We start from the raw sequence: 18,116 nt of genomic DNA, 5'->3' as shown, positions 1-18,116 counted from the left end.
AACATTTCTCAGAAATTCCATGACCAGTGCTAGAGTGCTTCATGCATGCTTGCATGGGGTTTTAATATCAACATAATATTTACCTTACATTCATAACTCATGATTCATTTTTGTTTTGAAGATATTTTTGCCATATTTTGCGATATTGTTAAAAATATATTGCAAGGAATACATATATATTTTTATATAAGTAAGACAAATAACCTCCATTATCATAATGTTTGTGTAGACATACATGTATATGATTACAAATGCAAGTTATGAAAGTAATGAGGTGTTATTATTGTCATTTGTTATTTCTCAAGTTGAGGAGAAAGTGGCAGATGCATGCGTTGAGGTGGCTGACTCATAGCATGAGGTTGCTGCCTCAAGAGTTGCGCTTGCTGTAAGGGTTGCGGATGCGCAGTAGCAGGTTCCTGAGGAACGAGTTAAGGTTCCTGAGGTGTGAGCTGCGAGAGTTGAGATAGCGGCTGCGCAGAACGCAGTTCTTGTCTCGCGAGTTGAGGTTCCTGAGGAGCTAGCCTAAGCTGCAGCGAGTGCTGAGGTGGCTGCCTCATTGATGGAAGAGGTTGTCGTACCTCAAGAGATTGTTGCCTCGCTGGTGGAACCGCAAGCGGAAGCGGAGGAAGTAAGGCATAAGACTCCTGCTCCCATTGCTGAGGTTGCCTTAAGAAAGGTTAAGGTTGCTGCACAACGCTGGTAACTGGCAACTCAGAACGCGGTAAGGTAGCCTGAGGAACCTCAACTTCGTACGCCTGGCAGACTGGACTGCGGTGAGGCGGAGCTCTCGCAGGAGGAGGCGGAGGTTGCTGCACACCGCTGGTAACTGGCAACTCAGAACACGGTAAGGTAGCCTGAGGAACCTCAACTTCGTACGCCTGGCAGACTGGACTGCGGAGAGGCGGAGCGTTCGCAGGAGGAGGTGTAACCTTCTCAGCCTGAAACTCACGCATTAAGACCCCAAGCTGCGACTGCATGGACTGCAGCAAAGTCGTCTTGGGATCAACAGACGATAAGGTCTGTTGTGGCATCGCCTTACCTCTCTTAGGAGGTGTGCAGTCACCTGAGACTGAGGAGAGTCAGAGCTAACCCAATGACTGCATCCGGGTTGTTGAACTCTAACTTCGTACGTCTGGCATAGGTCTGGACTTTACATTTAAGAGGTCTAGAGACCTGAGACCAGCGTTTTCTCCCCGAAATTTCTTCTGCAGACGAGCAAAATAAGGGCTCAATCGTCTGCGGGTGGGAGTGACGGTCTCTTAAGACACGCCCGCAACCACCGAGGATACTTCTGTGCGCCGATCAAGGCCTGCCGAACCCTTTTGCCCTTCGACATTGCTTCTCCCCTGGGCTTGGGAGCTTGCAAGAGGTCCCGGACTGGGAGGACGACTGGCACGCACAGAAGTACCCTCACGCACAACACTGACACACTTTGCGCTAATCACTTATCACTTTTGATTTTCTGTTTGCACTTATTTCACTGAACTCGAAACTTTAAGTGGTTTGTACCTGAAACACGCAATTCTATCCTTTCTCAAAAGTTAGTAATTGCGAAAACAGAATTACAATGTAACAGAAAAATCTAATGAAAGATAAATAATTCAGTGGCTGGAAAGAGACTAAACACTAGATCAAATAAACTACGTTTAAAATCTCTCACCGCATAAAGCTTGAGAACAAGAAAAACTCTAGAAACGTTTACCTTCTTCCCCTAAAGAGACTAGGGAGAAGAGCAAAAACGATAACAACGTTACTCGCTTGAACGAAACGTTTATCCTCCTCTTTCTCCCTCCGTCTCTATCTCTCTCTCTCTCTCTCTCTCTCTCTTGACTTAGAACCTGAGAGAAGAGCCCAATCATATATATCGTTAAAACATATTATTGTTAAAGGAAAATATTTCCCAAAATGAAAAGTTCCTTTGTAGAATTAAAACCATTAAGTTAAGAAAGAATGAACAAAACGCTAGACACGGTTACTCTTACTGCAACGTGACACCGTGAAAATTCTCTCTCTATCGTAACGATAGAGCGCAAGTTGAACGTTCTGAAACGTCAACAACTGCAGAGACAAAACAAAACGTTAGTTCAACTTTGAAAACAGTACGAGACTATCAAAGAAATTATTTCAAAAACATTAAAATAGCATAATATGTTAACAGGTAAAACCGAAATGACGGGCTCAATGTTAATTAACTTCGGTACAAGAAAAGACCGCCTACCATTAGGAAAGGTCGAATATATAAAAATTAATTTTAATAATTTTATAATAAAAGGAAGTTAATCGAAGAGGCCTATAAAAGGCGGAGAGATATAAAATAAATCTATAACTTTTGTTAAGCAAAATTAAGAAAGAGAGTCTATACTCTCTTAGACACCAACACTTCCGTCTAAGGGAAGGGTCGGCCATTTAAAGGTGAAAGAGAGTTCATACTCTCTTCGTCACCATAATTAAATTAATTCCAAAAGCTAACTAAGCTAATATAGAAGTTTCTAGTATAGCGAATAGCTGCAAATTTTAGAGAAATACTTCACCAAACCGTGAAAAATACTCCAAAATCATAAGCGTATCCAAGAACGTCTTGCCGGAAGCACGACAGAGGAAAAAGTGAGGTGGCGTCAACAACAAGTACTGTAGTACCTGGCCACAGGTGGCGCTTGTGAGTACACCCCCTTCTAGTATAGTGATAGCTGGCGTATCCCTCCCGTAGAATTCTGTCGGGCAACGGAGTTGACAGCTACATGATTATCGGGTAAGTTTAATATTGAAAAATTAATGGTGACTTTAACCAAATATAATTAGGTTAGGTATAGTATGCCAAGAAGAATTTTCAAAGAGACCTTAAAATTAGTAAATCAACTAAAAAATGGAAGATCTTTGTTGGGAAACCAGAAGATAAAATGAAAGTACTGAACATACACCATGAGACAGAGGTTAAAGTTACATAGTGAATGCAAAAACACTTAAATACGGTGAAGTTTATTTCATAACAACCACAATAGACATACTTAAACTACCTTAAACAAAAAGACTAAAACACGTACTAACCTCACAAGAGGAGCAGCTTCTTTGATAGCAGTAGCAAAATGCTGAACCATGTCAGGAATTTTCTTACGTCGGGCATTTTGTACAATATCGTTGCATATGTAAAATAGTGTCAGCCGGTGAGGTACTTTAGCTGTAAATAAAAAAAATCAAACACATTTGAAATAAAGTATTTAGTATTAAAATAGTTACAGCTCAGATAAAACATCATGAATTATTCTAAAGGGAAAACAAAAATGCGTATCTATAATTTCTACTTTCCTAAATAAAAGAAGTTAAAAGTAAAAATCTCTGAGAACCAACATTTTTAATACAGAATTTAAGTAAATACGCTATGTTTATTTCCAATTACTGTACTTATTGAAAAAAAAACCTATCATTATTGTTGTTAGAAATTATGTCCACAAAACACATGAACATTTCAGTGCAAACTAAAAGGCTTTCAAAGACGTGTTCTTTTTAATGGGAATGTAACCTAGAGCAAGGTAACTTACAATGCTGGACGCTCATGTGAGATCTCAAAGGAAATGGATGAAAAGCTAAGGACAAAACAACACGTCACTAAGCAATGCCTATGTAGATAAACCTGTTATACGCTTAGATTCATTGACATTAAAATATTAGATACTGCTAATTGTTTTTACTTTTAATATACCTTTCAGCGTGAATTACAGTTTAGTAGCATACATTGTTCCTTACATAAGATCTATTAAATTTAGGAAATCAAATTCGACTCTAAATAGGCCACAATGACAAGGAATTTTATTCATACTCTAAAGAGTGAGAGGAGAGCCAGTGTGAGCTTCTCCTGGGCCTTATGAACAGCAAATGTCATTCATTCACTCATGAAAGAGGGAATGTCATTCATTCACTCATGAAAGAGGGAATGTCATTCATTCATTCATGAAAGAGCAATGGATGACATTCATACATTAAAGGGTGAGAGGGTAGGCAGGGAATGTCATTCGAGCAAGAATGAGCAAGTAGTATTGCAATAGGGTACCTCCTCTTGCCCATGAAAACTGATGTCGTTCATACCTAAAAAAGTATATCAAAGTATAACAAAGAATATCATTCATACGTGCATGAGTGAGAGGGAGTGAGTGCTTCCATTCCTACATGATAAAAAAAAAAGACATTTTATATATGAAAGAATGTACCGTAAGTGAATAAATGCCTCTTCTTGGCCATAATGAAAAGTTATGCCATTCCTATGCATGAGTAAGTAAGCAAAGGGGTGCCTCCTCTTGGCTGTGATACAAAATTTCAGTCACATATGAAAGAGTAAAAGGTGGTAGAAGTGAGTGGGTGCCTCCTCTTGGTCAAAATAATAAAGAATGTCATTGATACATGAAAGAATGAGAGTAATTGGATTCCTCCTCTTGGCTTGAATGACAAAGAATGTCATCCATACATGAAAGAATGAGAGTATTTGGATTCCTCCTCTTGGCTTTAAAGACAAGGAATAGCATCCATACATGAAAAAGGAGTGAGTGGGTTCCCTCATCTAGCCATAACCAAGAATGCCATTCTTACATGAAAGACGAACTCTATTCTTACATTAAAAGTGAGTGGATGGGTGCTGCACCTTAACCATAATAGCAATGAATATCACTCTTACATGAAAGAGTGAGAGACAGAGTAGGGGAGCATCAACTCCTTGCAAGACTGCAAAACAATGTTGTTCATGCAAAAAAAGGTGAAAGGGAAGAGAAGTGAGATAAGAGGGGATTGGTAATAACTTTTGACCATACAGACAACGAATCTCTATTAAAAATTTTACATTAATCTTCTAACATCTATGACACATTAGAAATTTAAAAAAAAAAAAAAATCAGAATCTCAATGTTTCTCAGGAAACCTTAAGAGTTACATAAACTGGAACCAATTCCAAAGGATGTCAAAAAATTAAGACACAACTCTTGGCCCCTTTAAAATCTGGATTATTATATTTTCTATTTAAATATTTTCCATAAAGATGTTTACATAAAAGACTCATTCCTTTCTGTTGGGATCTAACTTTCATTTTTCTTTAAATTCAAAAGAGTACACTGTACACGTTACCTGAAATTTCATGCAAGTTTATTTCTGAAGGAATGAACAAATTACAAGTAATGGGATAATGAGGAGCATTTAGCAATCTTGTTATACCATTAAGTACTTTTTATGTGACCAACTTGGTTAAATAAATATAGAAAATTGAAAAAGAAAATAATAAAAGAAGTGCAATATTCCTCACCTTTCCTTAATGATCGAGACCAAGCTTGGATGATTGAATGGTGGTGGTTTTTGTGCTGTAAACACCATCTAGATAACGTCTGTATCTCCTCTGAAGTTTCCCGGACTGACGAAAGTCGTTTTTCTAAGGATCTCGAATCCATCTTGCTTTCTTTCAACTTGCTCATTTTGAGAGATACAAAATAAGCTTTGCTATACACTAAAGTTCAACATTCCTTTCTAACCACTGAGCACTTAATTCTCAGTCTTGCAATTGAGAGTGGATCCTACATTCTATCTAACATGACGAACCATGTTAACGAGGTGGCATAAACCACAGCACACAACACATTACACTTCACAGCCCCATCTTAAAGATTACATACTATACACAGGATCATAGAGCTGCACTGTAGCTTACATAAAAATCTGTGACCAATCTAGGCCTTTTTTTCATTCTTATTCATATCAACAGGGGAAATTTACATCTTTAAAATAATTTTTTACATGTACCCTTTAACATTATCATCACTGTATACTTTACCTATATTTACCGCTTGTTGGAAAACCAAACATACCAACCAGATGTTATTAATCGAAATTTCAACTAGATTTCACTCCATAGATGGCTTCCAATGATGTCTTCAAGATGAACACTCCTGGAATATAAGTAAAATCTTATTAGGACAGAAAAATAGATAGATAAAAAACTTCAGTAGCTATGATTCCACTGTTAAATCATTATCAGATTATACTAGTAATCTGCTTTTAGATCATTACTAAACAATATACAATATAATAAACCCTAATGAAAATTTTAAAATTTTGAAATTTGTATTTTTCCTAATATACAAACCTTGAGCTCTTTACAGTAGATATTATTTCAGCAAATTCTGGAAACTAGCCTAAAGACTTTTTAGCAAGGAATAACTACTCACCACTAGTTAGCACAGGGGGTAGACCAACCAACCCGCTCATACACGCACACCAATTAAATGCCTTCAGTTTTTAATTGCAGGTAGGACCTTCTCGGGGGTTAGGTGATGGTGGGGCAGGTATGTGTAGAGCTTAAGGTATGTATAGTTAAGAAAAATACAAATTTCCAAATTTTTCCTCGTTCCGAAACAAATACATATCCATTCGCCCTTTACAGTGGAGACTAGTCCTAGGGTGGGTGGAAGTCCTAAACCAACTGGCTGATTTCTGACACGGGATGTGATCCTGTTCATTGCAAAAGCTTAAGAGACCCTGACACCTCACTAACTCTCAATGTGCAAGAGCTAATGGCCTGGGCAATTGGTGTAATTGTGTGAACTAAACAACGTGACTTGATCAGGTAAGGCAATGTTTGGTATTGAACTCTACACTTTACCTGGCCATTGCCCGACTGCCCCCTCCGCTAGGAGGAAGGAGACGTAACAAATACATACACTACCATGTTTTAGGCTACACAAAGGATATGGGTTTTACCTGCAGATGGAGGTTAACTTGCAGAGTTCCAGGGGTGCTGTGCCCCAAAAGGGAAGATGAAAGGAGAAAGTCCAGTCACTCTACCGTTCATCCCAGACTGATCCCAGGAAACGTATGCTCTCGACCGACAGCTACTTGCCATGCAAGGGAGGTGCGGTATCTTAAACAACATGTTGTGTTGCCACCACTGGACCTAGGTATCCAGGTTCCTTTGGGATAATTATGTCTTGCAGTTTTTGGCTGTGAAGGTATCGTAAAGCTTTCACACACTAGTTTGAAAAGCATGACACAGAGCAGTTCTTTTTAAATGCTAGAGCCATACTATGCCCCTAACATCATGAGCTCTGGGTCTAAGAACTTTTAGAGAAGAGTCTGAGTTCAGGGACCAATCTATATCCTGTCGGATCCAAGAAGACAGTATTCTTGGTGACTCTCTTCTTGACCCAGCCCTGTTCATGGAAACTTGTTCACGTCCGGGTGAGCTACCACAGATCATATAAGATGACATATCTGCGCTCTTATAGTACATAGTTACAAAAGATCCGAGTCAAGGGGAATTCAATCCCAAAGGGCCTGAATCTCTGGATAGCTACAGCTGGAGTCAGAGGGTTGGCAACAGACTCAGGGATGAAGTCAAGTGTTACTAGACTTCCATCCCCTGGCTGAGATACGTCGTAGAAGAGACCATGTCCTTTGCTGGCACTCATCCCTGAGGCCAAAGCAAGAAGGTTAAAACCAACTTAAGAGTCAAGTCATGTTCTGAGGACTGACTAGCAACATGAGGTACTCCTTTCCGAGAGTGTGGTACGGTATAAGAACTACACTCTGAGGAGGTGGTCTTACTTCTGCTTTGGGAGCCAGTAAGCTTGACACTGAAAGGGAAGTGACAGTTCTGTCGAGGAAAAGCCGACTGTTCACAACGGAAGACGAGGCTCAACACTGAGTGGCATCCTGTCACGGTCGAGACCGAGCAGCTCTTCCCTCCCTGAGGTACAGTAAGCTGCGTTGTCCCAGGGAGAGAGATATCGAATAGTGCGAAGCCTCTATCCACAATCTTAGCGGATAGACCACTTCTCCTGATGGGAAGCGACCGACGACCTACTGGGGTATCCAGCCATCCTTCTTGTTATTGTTTGCAAAAAGCCTCTCTGAAAGAGGTGATGTTGAATACCCTCCAGGTGAGGGGGTCCTAGGGACACGACTGACAGTGTTACAAGGAGCTCCAGAAAGGAAAGAACAGATCTCTCGATATCTCTACTTACAGGAATAGAGGATCTGGGTGCTATTCTACTTACTGCCACTGTGGAACAATCAGGGTCGATCACTCGGTCGATGTCCTTCTATGAAAGTCTCTCCTCCTCAGACAGAAAGAGTAGGAAGCGCGTAAGCATTCCACAGATGTCGGATGGCCTCTATTAGAGCTGCCAGGTTCCCCCTTATTGGTTGACCATACATTGGAAACTTCCGGACAGGAGACGTCCTGGTCTGACATCTCATCCAAAATTCCTGCCAGGGACAAGACTTAGAAGACTAACCAAGGAAAAGAAAGATCCCTCAAAGCCCAACATCTGAGTCTGCCTCGTCAGAACTGCTAAGAAGTTACCTTGTCTGTGGAGGTCGACTGACACTGAAATGGGTTGCCAAAGGTATCGAGTTGTCTCCCATCTAACTCCATCTTCTAACAGCTAGACGGACCGTAGTCGTGCAAAAAATAACTTTGACCGAGTGTTCTATACTGTGCCTAAAATACCTTATCCGAGTACTGTATTCTACCACCTTCGTGCCCTGATGAAGCTATTACGGTGTAACATGACAAATTCGTAGATAATTTGTATTTTTCCTAACTATACAAACCTTAGCTATTTAATATTGGTATTACTTTAGGCGTAGCTGAAATGACGATCCATTAGAATTCTAACGAAGGTTTACTACCCCACCGATAGTTAGCAGGGGGTAGGGGAGGGTAGCTTGCTAACCCCCCCCCCCCCACCCCACACACACACACACACCTGTGCTTGAGCTCACTTTGCTTGGAGGTAGGACTTCAAGGGGGATAGGGCTGGCAAGCAAGTTTGATTAAATAGCTAAGGTTTGTATAGTTAGGAAAAATACAAATCTACGAATTTGTCATTTGTTCCGTAACTGATATACAAACCACGCTATTTAATAGGGGTGACTCACCCATTAGGAAGGGTGGAACGTCCCAGCCAGTACTGGCTTTTGGCGTTGCCCGGGGGCTCATTATTTGAGCGTGTCAGCACTCAGCAATAAAGAGTCCCTGCACCTAGCTAGAACCTTGCTACGCAAGGACTGCGGCCTACGCAAGCTGTGTGTGAAGGTCTAATAGTGTGACTCGTCCTAGGAAGTTGACCTGTAGTCCTTTAGATGGAAACTTTAGGCTAGGACTCTCCCAATACCACCTCGTCAGGGTATGGGGACATGACAGTATTAGCTTAATAATAGGAACACAAGGAAACATGGTTTACCTGCAGTGGTTTGAGGTCAGCTGTGCAGAGAACTCAGGATGCTGCTTTCCCCAAGAGAGGGGAAGATGAAGAAAAGAATAAGGGCCAGACAAACCTTTTCATTCATGCAGACTAAGACTGGGTAACAATGCCCTCAACCTTTTGCTACTTGTCCAATAAGGAGCCTGAGGTTTTTAAACCAGCTATTGTGCAGCCACCACAGGGCCGATAGAGAACGTATCGAGCCTCCTGTGGGTCAAGTCTTGCAGGTGGTGGACTATGAAGGTCGTCTGACGCTGCCACACCCCAGCCTGAAGAACCTGCGTCACTGAGAAATTCTTCTTGAAGGCCAGGGACGTAACTACTCCCCTGACATCATGTGCTCTAGGGCGACATGACGGAGAAGGGTCTGGATTCAGGGACAGATGGATCACCCTACGAATCCATGCCGAGATGGTGTTCTTGGTGACCCTCCTCTTAGTCCTCCCAGTGCTAACGAACAATGCTTGCACCTGAGGATGGACTGCAGCCGTTCTTTTGAGATACAGCCTCAAGCTCCTTACTGGGCACAGTAGGAGATGGTCTGGGTTATCTGTTACAGAACGGAGACTCGAAATCTGGAAGGAGTTGAACCGAGGGTCAGCCACCCCCGGATTCTGAATCTTAGCAATAAACTCAGGGACGAATTTGAACGTTACCTCCCCCCATCCCCTTCAATGGGCGATGTCATACGAGAGACCATGAAGTTCACTGACTCGCTTGGCCGAAGCCAAAGGTAGTAGGAACACCGTCTTCCAAGTTAGGTGGCGATCTGAAGCCTGGCGTAATGGTTCATAGGGAGGTCTCTTAAGAGACCTGAGAACTCGAACCACGTTCCATGGAGGAGGTCTCACTTCCGACTGAGGGCAGGTAAGTTCATAACTTCGTATGAGCAGGGAAAGTTCCAGCGAGGAAGAAATGTCCATTCCTTTGAGCCTGAAGGCTAGACTTCAGGCTAAGCGATAGCCTTTCACCGCCGAGACTGAAAGGCGCATTTCTTCTCGCAAATACACGAGGAACTCTGCTATTGCTGGAATAGTGGCATCGAGTGGAGAGAGACCCCTTCCACGACACCAACCACAGAAGACTTTCCACTTTGCCTGGTAGACAGATGCGGATGATTTTCGCAGATGTCCAGACATCCTGATCGCAACTTGTTGGGAAAATCCTCTCTCAGCGAGGAGATGCTGGATAGTCTCCAGGCGTGAAGTCGTAGCAAAGCTACGGCTTTGTGGAAGATGTTGGCATGTGGTTGTTTGAGTAAATCGTGTCGCGGAGGGAGTTCTCTTGGAAGTTCCGTTAGGAGTTGCAGAAGGTCCGGAAACCATTCCGCGTGATGCCATAGCGGAGCTATGAGGGTCATTGAGAGATTGACCGATATTCTGGTCTTGTTGAGCACCCTCCTCATCAGACAGAACGGGGGGAAAGGCGTACACGTCGATGTTGTCCCACCGTTGTTGGAAGGCATCTTGCCAGAGTGCCTTGGGATCAGGGACTGGGGAGCAGTATACCGGGAGCTTGAAATTCAACGCTGTCGCGAACAGTTCCACAGTCGGGGAACCCCACAAAGTCAGGACTTTGTTGACTACTAGATGATCCAAAGACCACTCGGTACTCACTATCTGAGACGCTCTGCTCAGATTGTAGGCGAGCACATTCCTCTTGCCTGGAATGAAACGTGCCGATAGCGGAATCGAGTGGACTTCGGTCCATCTCAGTATCTCTACTGCAAGATGGGATAGCTGCTTCGAAAAGGTACCTCCTTGCTTGTTGATGGAAGCCACTACTGTGGTGTTGTCGCTCATCACCACCACAGAGTGACCCGCCAGGTATTGTTGGAACTGTTGAAGGGCCAAGAAAACGGCCTTCATCTCAAGAAGATTTATATGAAGGCACTTTTCTGATTCTGACCACAGGCCTGAGGTCCTGTGGTGTAGAACGTGGGGCCCCCACCCCTTCTTTGAGGCGTCCGAAAACAGCATCAAATCCAGGGGGAGGACGAAAAGATCCACTCCTCTTCGTGGGTTCTCGTCTGTCACCCACCACTGGAGGTCCGTCCGTTCCGCAGGTCCCATAGGGATCATGATGTCCGGGGAATCGTAACCTTGATTCCACCGGGACTTGTCGCCACTGGAGGGATCTCATCCTGAGGCGACCGTTGGGAACTAGACGAGCCAAAGATGAGAGGTGACCGAGGAGACGTAACCACGATGGGCTGGAAGCTCTTCTCGTCTGAGAAAAGGGCTTGCGACCTTCCTGTCGTCTGATGGGAAGGCTTTGTGGAGATTGGTGTCTATAATCATGCCTAGGTATACCAGTCTTAGAGTGGGAAGCAGAGAGGACTTCTCAAGATTTACCATGATCCCTAGAACCTGGCAAAGTCCCAGAAGTTTGTTTCGGTGTTGAAGAAGGGATGACTCCGAGTCTGCTAGGATCAGCCAGTTGTCCAGATAACGGAGGAGACAGATGCCGATCCTATGTGCCCACGACGATATTAGGGTGAACAATCTGGTGAAAACCTGTGGTGCTGTGGAGAGACCGAAACACAGCACCTTGAACTGGTACTCCTTGTTGTCTAGGCTGAATCTTAAGTACTTCTTCGAAGACGGATGGACTGGGATATGGAAGTACACGTCCTTCAGATCCAGCGTACACATGAAGTCTTACAGCCTCACTGCGAGTCTGACCGTGTCTGCGGTCTCCATGCTGAACGGAGTTTGTTTGATAAACTTCTTCAGAGCCGAGAGGTCGATGACTGGTCTCCAGCCTCCAGACGCATTCTTTACAAGAAAGAGTCGACTGAAGAAGCCTGGGGACCCGTCGAGAACCTCTTGGAGAGCGCCCTTCTTCAACATGGTCTGGACTTCTGCCCGAAGGGCCTGCCCCCCTTGCTGATCCCATGGCAAGGGAGCGCAATGACACTGGATTCGTTGTCAGGGGACGTAGAGATGTTGTGAACGGGACGCGATATCCCTGACTGATTACGAAAATCGTCCAGGAATCGGCCCCGAGTTGCTGCCACCTGTCTGTGCAACTTTGTAGGCATCACCCCACTGGTGGACATGCAGGGGGACTGACAATCCTAGTGTTTGTGGTCTCGGCTGCTCCCTCTAGGATTTTTCCCTCCCCTGGAGGACTTCTTGCCTTTCCTGTCCTTGACAGGAAAGGGCTTAGACACCACTGTCTTCGCTCCCGTTGTCGGTTTTGTGGTCTTGGTAGGACGGGGCTGCTGGGGTGCTGGAGGCTTATAGGGCTTGGATGTTAAAGCCCTATGTAGGAGGGAGTCTTGGTGGGACTTCCTCCATCTCTAAGCAGCATGCTCCACGTCTTTAGGCTCAAACAGATTCGTTCCCTCCACGGAAGAATGTCTGAGCCTGCTTATCTCGGTGCTAGGGACCTTCTGATGGAACCTCTCAGCCACCGCATCCCGATATTTCAGGATGGTGTTCACCCACAAGTTCGAGACTTGGTGGGCCAGAAACTCGATCGTGCGAGTGCCTGAGAGTAGGAAGGTCTCCATAGCTTTCCTGGTACATTCTTTCGAGAAATCCTTCGAACGTATCAGGATACCTAAGGTCCCTCACCAGATGTCAAGCCACGAAGTGGCCTGCATAGCACACTTCGTAACCTTCTCCTGATTAAGGATCTCAGTCGCCGAGAATGAGACCTCCCGGTTGGAGAGTCTCTCAAGAGGGACTCCCCTGGTAAGCTCTTCCAAAGAATGGTGAAGGGGAAGAGCTAAACAAGGCTCCTATAAGATCTCGAAGTACCTCCTCTGCTGAACGCGAGGAGGTGGGAGAAGCTTGTTGCCGGCACTGGATCGGCTGGAGGAGGCTATCTCAGAGAGTTGGACCGCGATCTTGTCCCTGGACTCTTAACCCCAAGACCAGGGCAGAGCCGCACTGGCCTTAGAGGGTTTTTGAGTCCCAAATACTCGGTCCAAGACCGTGTCTTTGCCCTCTCGAGGGGGAATCTCTGGGTCAGAAAACCCATTGAGAGTCCTCATAAGGGTCAGAACTTGCCAAAATGCATGTTCTGACTCCTGTAGCTCTCCTCCGGTTGGACTCACAGCGAAGTCTCCTGTCCCGAAAGGCTCTTCTTGGGGAGAATCGCGGACGTTCTCCGAGTGACTGGCTGGCTCCGTTCCAAGTCTTGTCGAGGATTTCGGTACTGTTTTAGAGTCCTTTGACTCCCTCCTGGGAGGGATGCAGGACTCCAACAACGACGGAGGTAGGCTCTTCTCCGCCCCTACCCGAGAAGACTTTCCAGCGCGAGGTGGGGTTTCCCCCATTGGTGCTATGGGGGAACGTCTCACCTCAAGTGACTCCCCTGAGGACGGGAAGTCCTCGTCTGACAGGGAGGGAGAAAAAGTCTGGGGGGAGGGGGTCTGCCTCGAAGGTTTACGAGGAGACAGCTTAGTCCTCGGAGAAGTCACCGCGTCCGAAACTCCTCTTTTTCTCTTAAGGGGGGTAGACGCAGCCAAGGATTTGTGGCCCAATTCAGAGAGAACAGGGTTGAAGGCCTGCGTAACCGCTCTGACTAGTGCCCCAAACCAAGGCTGCTGGCTGACAGCTGCGCTGTCAGACACTACCTCTGGAGGGACAGGGATCGACCGATCCCTGGGAGGAGTTTCCATAGGGGGGTTCGCCTGTAAAGAAAAGGAAGAAGAAATGTCCCTGGACCTTTCTGGAACCTTGCCGTGCGTTGTCCTGCAGCCTCACGAGCGGGAGAGTATTGACGATCGTGCGGGGGAGCGCGATGGGGAATACCCGGGGTCGCTCACGGGAGACTGATGGGGGGCACGCGCGCGGGCGTGTAGAAGCGTGCACAGGAGGCTGATTGTGCGCTCGCGCGCGTGAGGGTGAATGTTAGCGCGCGCGGGCGCGCAGGATCAGGATGAAGGGCCCGTGGGCGTGCGGGCGAGAGATCGTGCGCCCCAGAAGATCTTGTATTGCGCGCACCCAGGAGAGATATCCCTTGCGCGCGGGCGCGCAGTCGGAACCTGTGTTCGTTGCTGCGCCTCTTGTGGGCGCACATCAGGCTGGCGGTGTGTAGCTGCTGTAGGGGATGGGGGTGGGCGCGCGCAGGTGAATGCGCGCGATTCCGCATTGGCGAGTGCTGACGAGTAGGAGAAGTCTTAGACTTTCCTACCACACCCAGATCCGAAAATCATGGGCGCGTTGGAGAGCGCTGGCGGGCAGGAGAGCGCTGGCGAGCGTTGACGCGTAGGAGAGCGTTGGCGCGCAGTAGCGAGCAGGTGAGCGCTGGCGCGTAGGTGAGTGCTGGCGCGCTATCTCAGGAACAGCAGCAGGTGAGCGCCTGTGCGCTTTCTCAGGAACCTCAGCAGGTGAGCGCCTGTGCGCTATCTCAGTGAGGTCAGGTGATCGTTGGCGCGCATGCTTAGCATGGCGCGTAAGGGATGTGTGCGCGTGATGGCGTGTACGCCCTTGTTGCCCCGAAGGGGCCCGTGCCTGACTATGAAAGGTTTAGTTGGCGCATAAAGCACATCAGCTGCCAGAAACGGCGACGGCAGGTCAGCAGGTCTGTCGGGTGGAAGGTCGACGTGTCCTTGGAAAGGACGACCTTCCACAGAAGGGGATCGCGAACGATCCGCAGAGAGGTCCAGGGTCGTAGCAGGAACAGTCAGTGATCGATGACGAGGCTCCTCTTCGGCGGACTGCAACGACGATGATGAACCGAAGAGGTGCCTCCTCACCGTCTTAAAAGGCGAAGGAAGGCCTCTCCGGCGAAGAGGAATGCAAGCGATAGTCGTGCAATGAATACCTTTGACCAGGTATTCTATACCATGCCCAGAATACTTTTGTCTGGGTATTCTACCAGCAACCTTGCACTCTAATCCAGGCAGACTTGTGTGGCACTGCCAATATGTGTTGGAACATAGCTCAGAGGCCATGGGTCATGACAGGTGAGGCCCCCCTCCTTTTCTTTTGATGCCTCCCACAAGAGCATCTGCTATGGGGAAGGAGAGAGAAGGTCTACTCCCCTGAAATGGTTGATGATCTCTATCTCCTAACGTAGGTCTCTCTTTGATTCTGATCCTATGAGACTTGTAAGTCCGTAGAATCCCTACTTACACCGAAAGGACCCGTTGCCACTGGAGGGGACTTAGCTATGACTTTTGCCGGAGCCAAAGAACTCTCGAGTTCAGATACCCCAGCAGGCACAGCCATCGGTACAGCTGAAAGAAGTCTCGCTTGAGGAAGGGACATTCCACTTTCTTGATTCCTTCTCCTTGATTGGACGTTTATTTGTCTTTCTAAATATACCAGTTCTCATGGAGGTTTCCAGGATGAATTCTACCGGTTTTCGGTTTTATCTCGAAACGAGGTAAAAACCCTCAAAAGGTTGACTTAGTGTCAGAGAAATATCCACTGAATCTGCTAAAATTTAACCACTCGTCTAAAGGACAAGGAGGGCAGTCTGCATTGGTATTGACCCTGGTTGCAAGTAGAGTGAACACTCTTGTGAACACTTGAGAAGTTGATCATAGGCCGGAGCCTCGCACCCTGTACTAGACAATTAAATCTGAAAAGACAACTCTAGGTATGTCCTTGGAGGATAACCTTCAGTGATGACCAGTGGTCAAAGTCACTGATGCAGAGTCAACGGAAGGGGAAAAGAAGAGGGACGTGTCCCCTCAAGCGGAGGATCGGGAATGTCGGAGGATCAGACCCTGGGGTTTTCTATCATCCCCACTTCTGTGGCATAATCCCCGCGTAAGACAGATGAGAGATGCCCTACCGTTGACTTCCCTCCCTGGAGTGCAAGCCAGCATGCTCTAGCTCGTATCATGACTGGAAGAAAAAGGGAGACAGGTTGTATAAACAACCCTTCCTTAAAACCTAATTCTTCCTTTCTGATTCCATTAGAAACTGGGACAGACTCTGAGTTACTTGGTCAGCTAACTACCCTGTAAGGCAGTCAGCTTAGCCCAGGGATTGTGTCTATTGATAAACCCCTAAAGGTAAGATGGTTCAATTAAGAGGAACCGAGATCATTTGATTTTCAAGAGAAAGGTCAATTCTCATCTGAGTGCCTGGGGTACCGAGAGGTTGGTTAACAAATAAACCTTTCAGGTCAATCACTGTCGTGCCATGTGATCAATTGCAAGCAACTGTCTCTGCCAAGGGGTGATGAATCTTGTCTACCAACTGCCTTTGCTATAATGGGAATTGGTAGTGAATACCCGCTTATAGACTAGTAAACTCCGGAGTAGCCCAGTTATCTATAGAAGATAACGGCATTACAGCAAACTTCCAAAGTTGATATTGCTGCCAAGCAAACTCTCAAGTCACTAACAATTAGTTGCAAGCAACTACTGTACTTCCGAAGGACAGAATTGAGAAGTATCTTCAGTCACAATTGTCAGCCAGGTAGTTGTATGAATGAGTCTGGTTACAGACCATTAACAGACAGGAAAAAACATAAATCCTATATACAGGTATACGGAAAGTTTCCTCTGATCTCATAGCAGGAGTACCTGTGACGGGTACCCCACGGCAGATCGAAAGTCCGCATGTGGCAAAGGTTCGTTGCGCCCAATACTTGAATGGAAAACATTGATAAACGTTCGCAAATGAGACCTCTTCCTTCCTGATGACAGGTATCTCTTATGATGGGGATGGAGGAGGATCCTACTCGAGGGCAAACTGCTGTACCTATGCCAAGGTAGGAGCCCTTGCTACTCCTCACAAGCGTGCATTCAGCTGCGAAGGTAATGCATGCAACTTGTGAAGCAAACAGCCTTTGTCAGTAGTACTAGCTTGGTTGCCCACATGCGGGTGTGTCAAATCATAACTTCCCTGCTCATGAAGTTGCTTTCATAAACACTGTGTGCGACGAAGCGCAACATCATTGCTCAAAATAACAAATTTGGAAATAATTTGTATTTTTCCTGACATACAAACTTGGAGCTATTTATAGGGTATTACTTTCAGCAACGCTGAAAACCACCCAAGACAATTTTAGTGAGGGATAATTACCCCATCTGCTAGTTAGCGGGAGAGGGTTGGGGTAGACTAACTACCCCGCTCACTCACACCTGTCGGATGAGTAACCACTTTTGCTTTCTGGCAGGACTTCTAGGGGGACAGGGTGGCGGGCCAATTTGTATAAATAGCTCCAGGTTTGTATGTTAGGAAAAATATAAATTATTTTCAGATTTGTTATTTGTTCCGACACAGATACAAACCTTTGCTATTTATAGGGTGACTTACTCTTAGGAGGGAGGAAGTTCTACCAACTGGCCTTGGTCATGACCTGGGGTTCCTTTTAATTGATCTCTGATCTAATTAGTAGGAACTCTACCATCGCTAAAATCAAAGTAGTTACAAGGAAACTCAATGATAGCAGCCTGCAGAAGCTTGTGTGAGAGAGACTCGTGGCTTGTCTTTATGTAGGAACTCGAGGATAAGCATGAGTTCTAAGACATATCCAATACCCTCCCTCATGAGGTATTGGTGACGTAACAAAGTATTCATTCATACTCGGGATGCACAAGGGAAATGAATCTTACCTGCAGAGGGGTGAGGTTAGCTATGCTTCGGTCTTGCGGAGCTGTTTCCCCAAGGGGGGAGAAGGAGACAGAAAGAAGGGAGCCAGACATTCTTTTCATTCACCCCAGACTAACCTGGGTAACCTCAACCCTCTGCTACTTGTCCATCAAAGAGCCTGAGGCATTAGATCACTTGTTGTGCGGCCACCACAGGACCAATGGAGAAGGTTTCCATGCTCCTGTGGGTTACGTCTTTCAGGTAGTGGGCTGTGAAGGTTGTCTGACGCTTCCACACGCCCGCTTACAATACTGTACCTGTGCCACAGAAAAATTCTTCTTGAACGGCAGAGACGTTGCAATACCTCTGA

The 18,116-nt window shown here is 45.9% G+C and overlaps 1 protein-coding gene across 1 annotated transcript in view; it reads right to left on the bottom strand.

Moving 5' to 3' along the window:
• The window catches only part of LOC137632963 (uncharacterized), an 84,920-nt gene that overhangs the window by 33,195 nt on the left and 33,609 nt on the right, over nt 1-18,116 (bottom strand). Inside the window, exons 2-3 of the mRNA XM_068365097.1 lie at nt 5,282-5,918; nt 3,046-3,175 (exon numbers count right to left, since the gene is read on the bottom strand). Of these exons, the coding sequence (XP_068221198.1) occupies nt 3,046-3,175; nt 5,282-5,447 (296 nt within the window). The 5' untranslated portion in view covers nt 5,448-5,918. The remainder of the gene's footprint in view (nt 1-3,045; nt 3,176-5,281; nt 5,919-18,116) is intronic.

Source organism: Palaemon carinicauda, chromosome 42, assembly GCF_036898095.1.
Source record: "Palaemon carinicauda isolate YSFRI2023 chromosome 42, ASM3689809v2, whole genome shotgun sequence".
NCBI lineage: Eukaryota > Metazoa > Arthropoda > Malacostraca > Decapoda > Palaemonidae > Palaemon > Palaemon carinicauda.
Note: the sequence above shows the minus strand (reverse complement) of the source record. Positions and strands in the feature narration are given on the sequence as shown.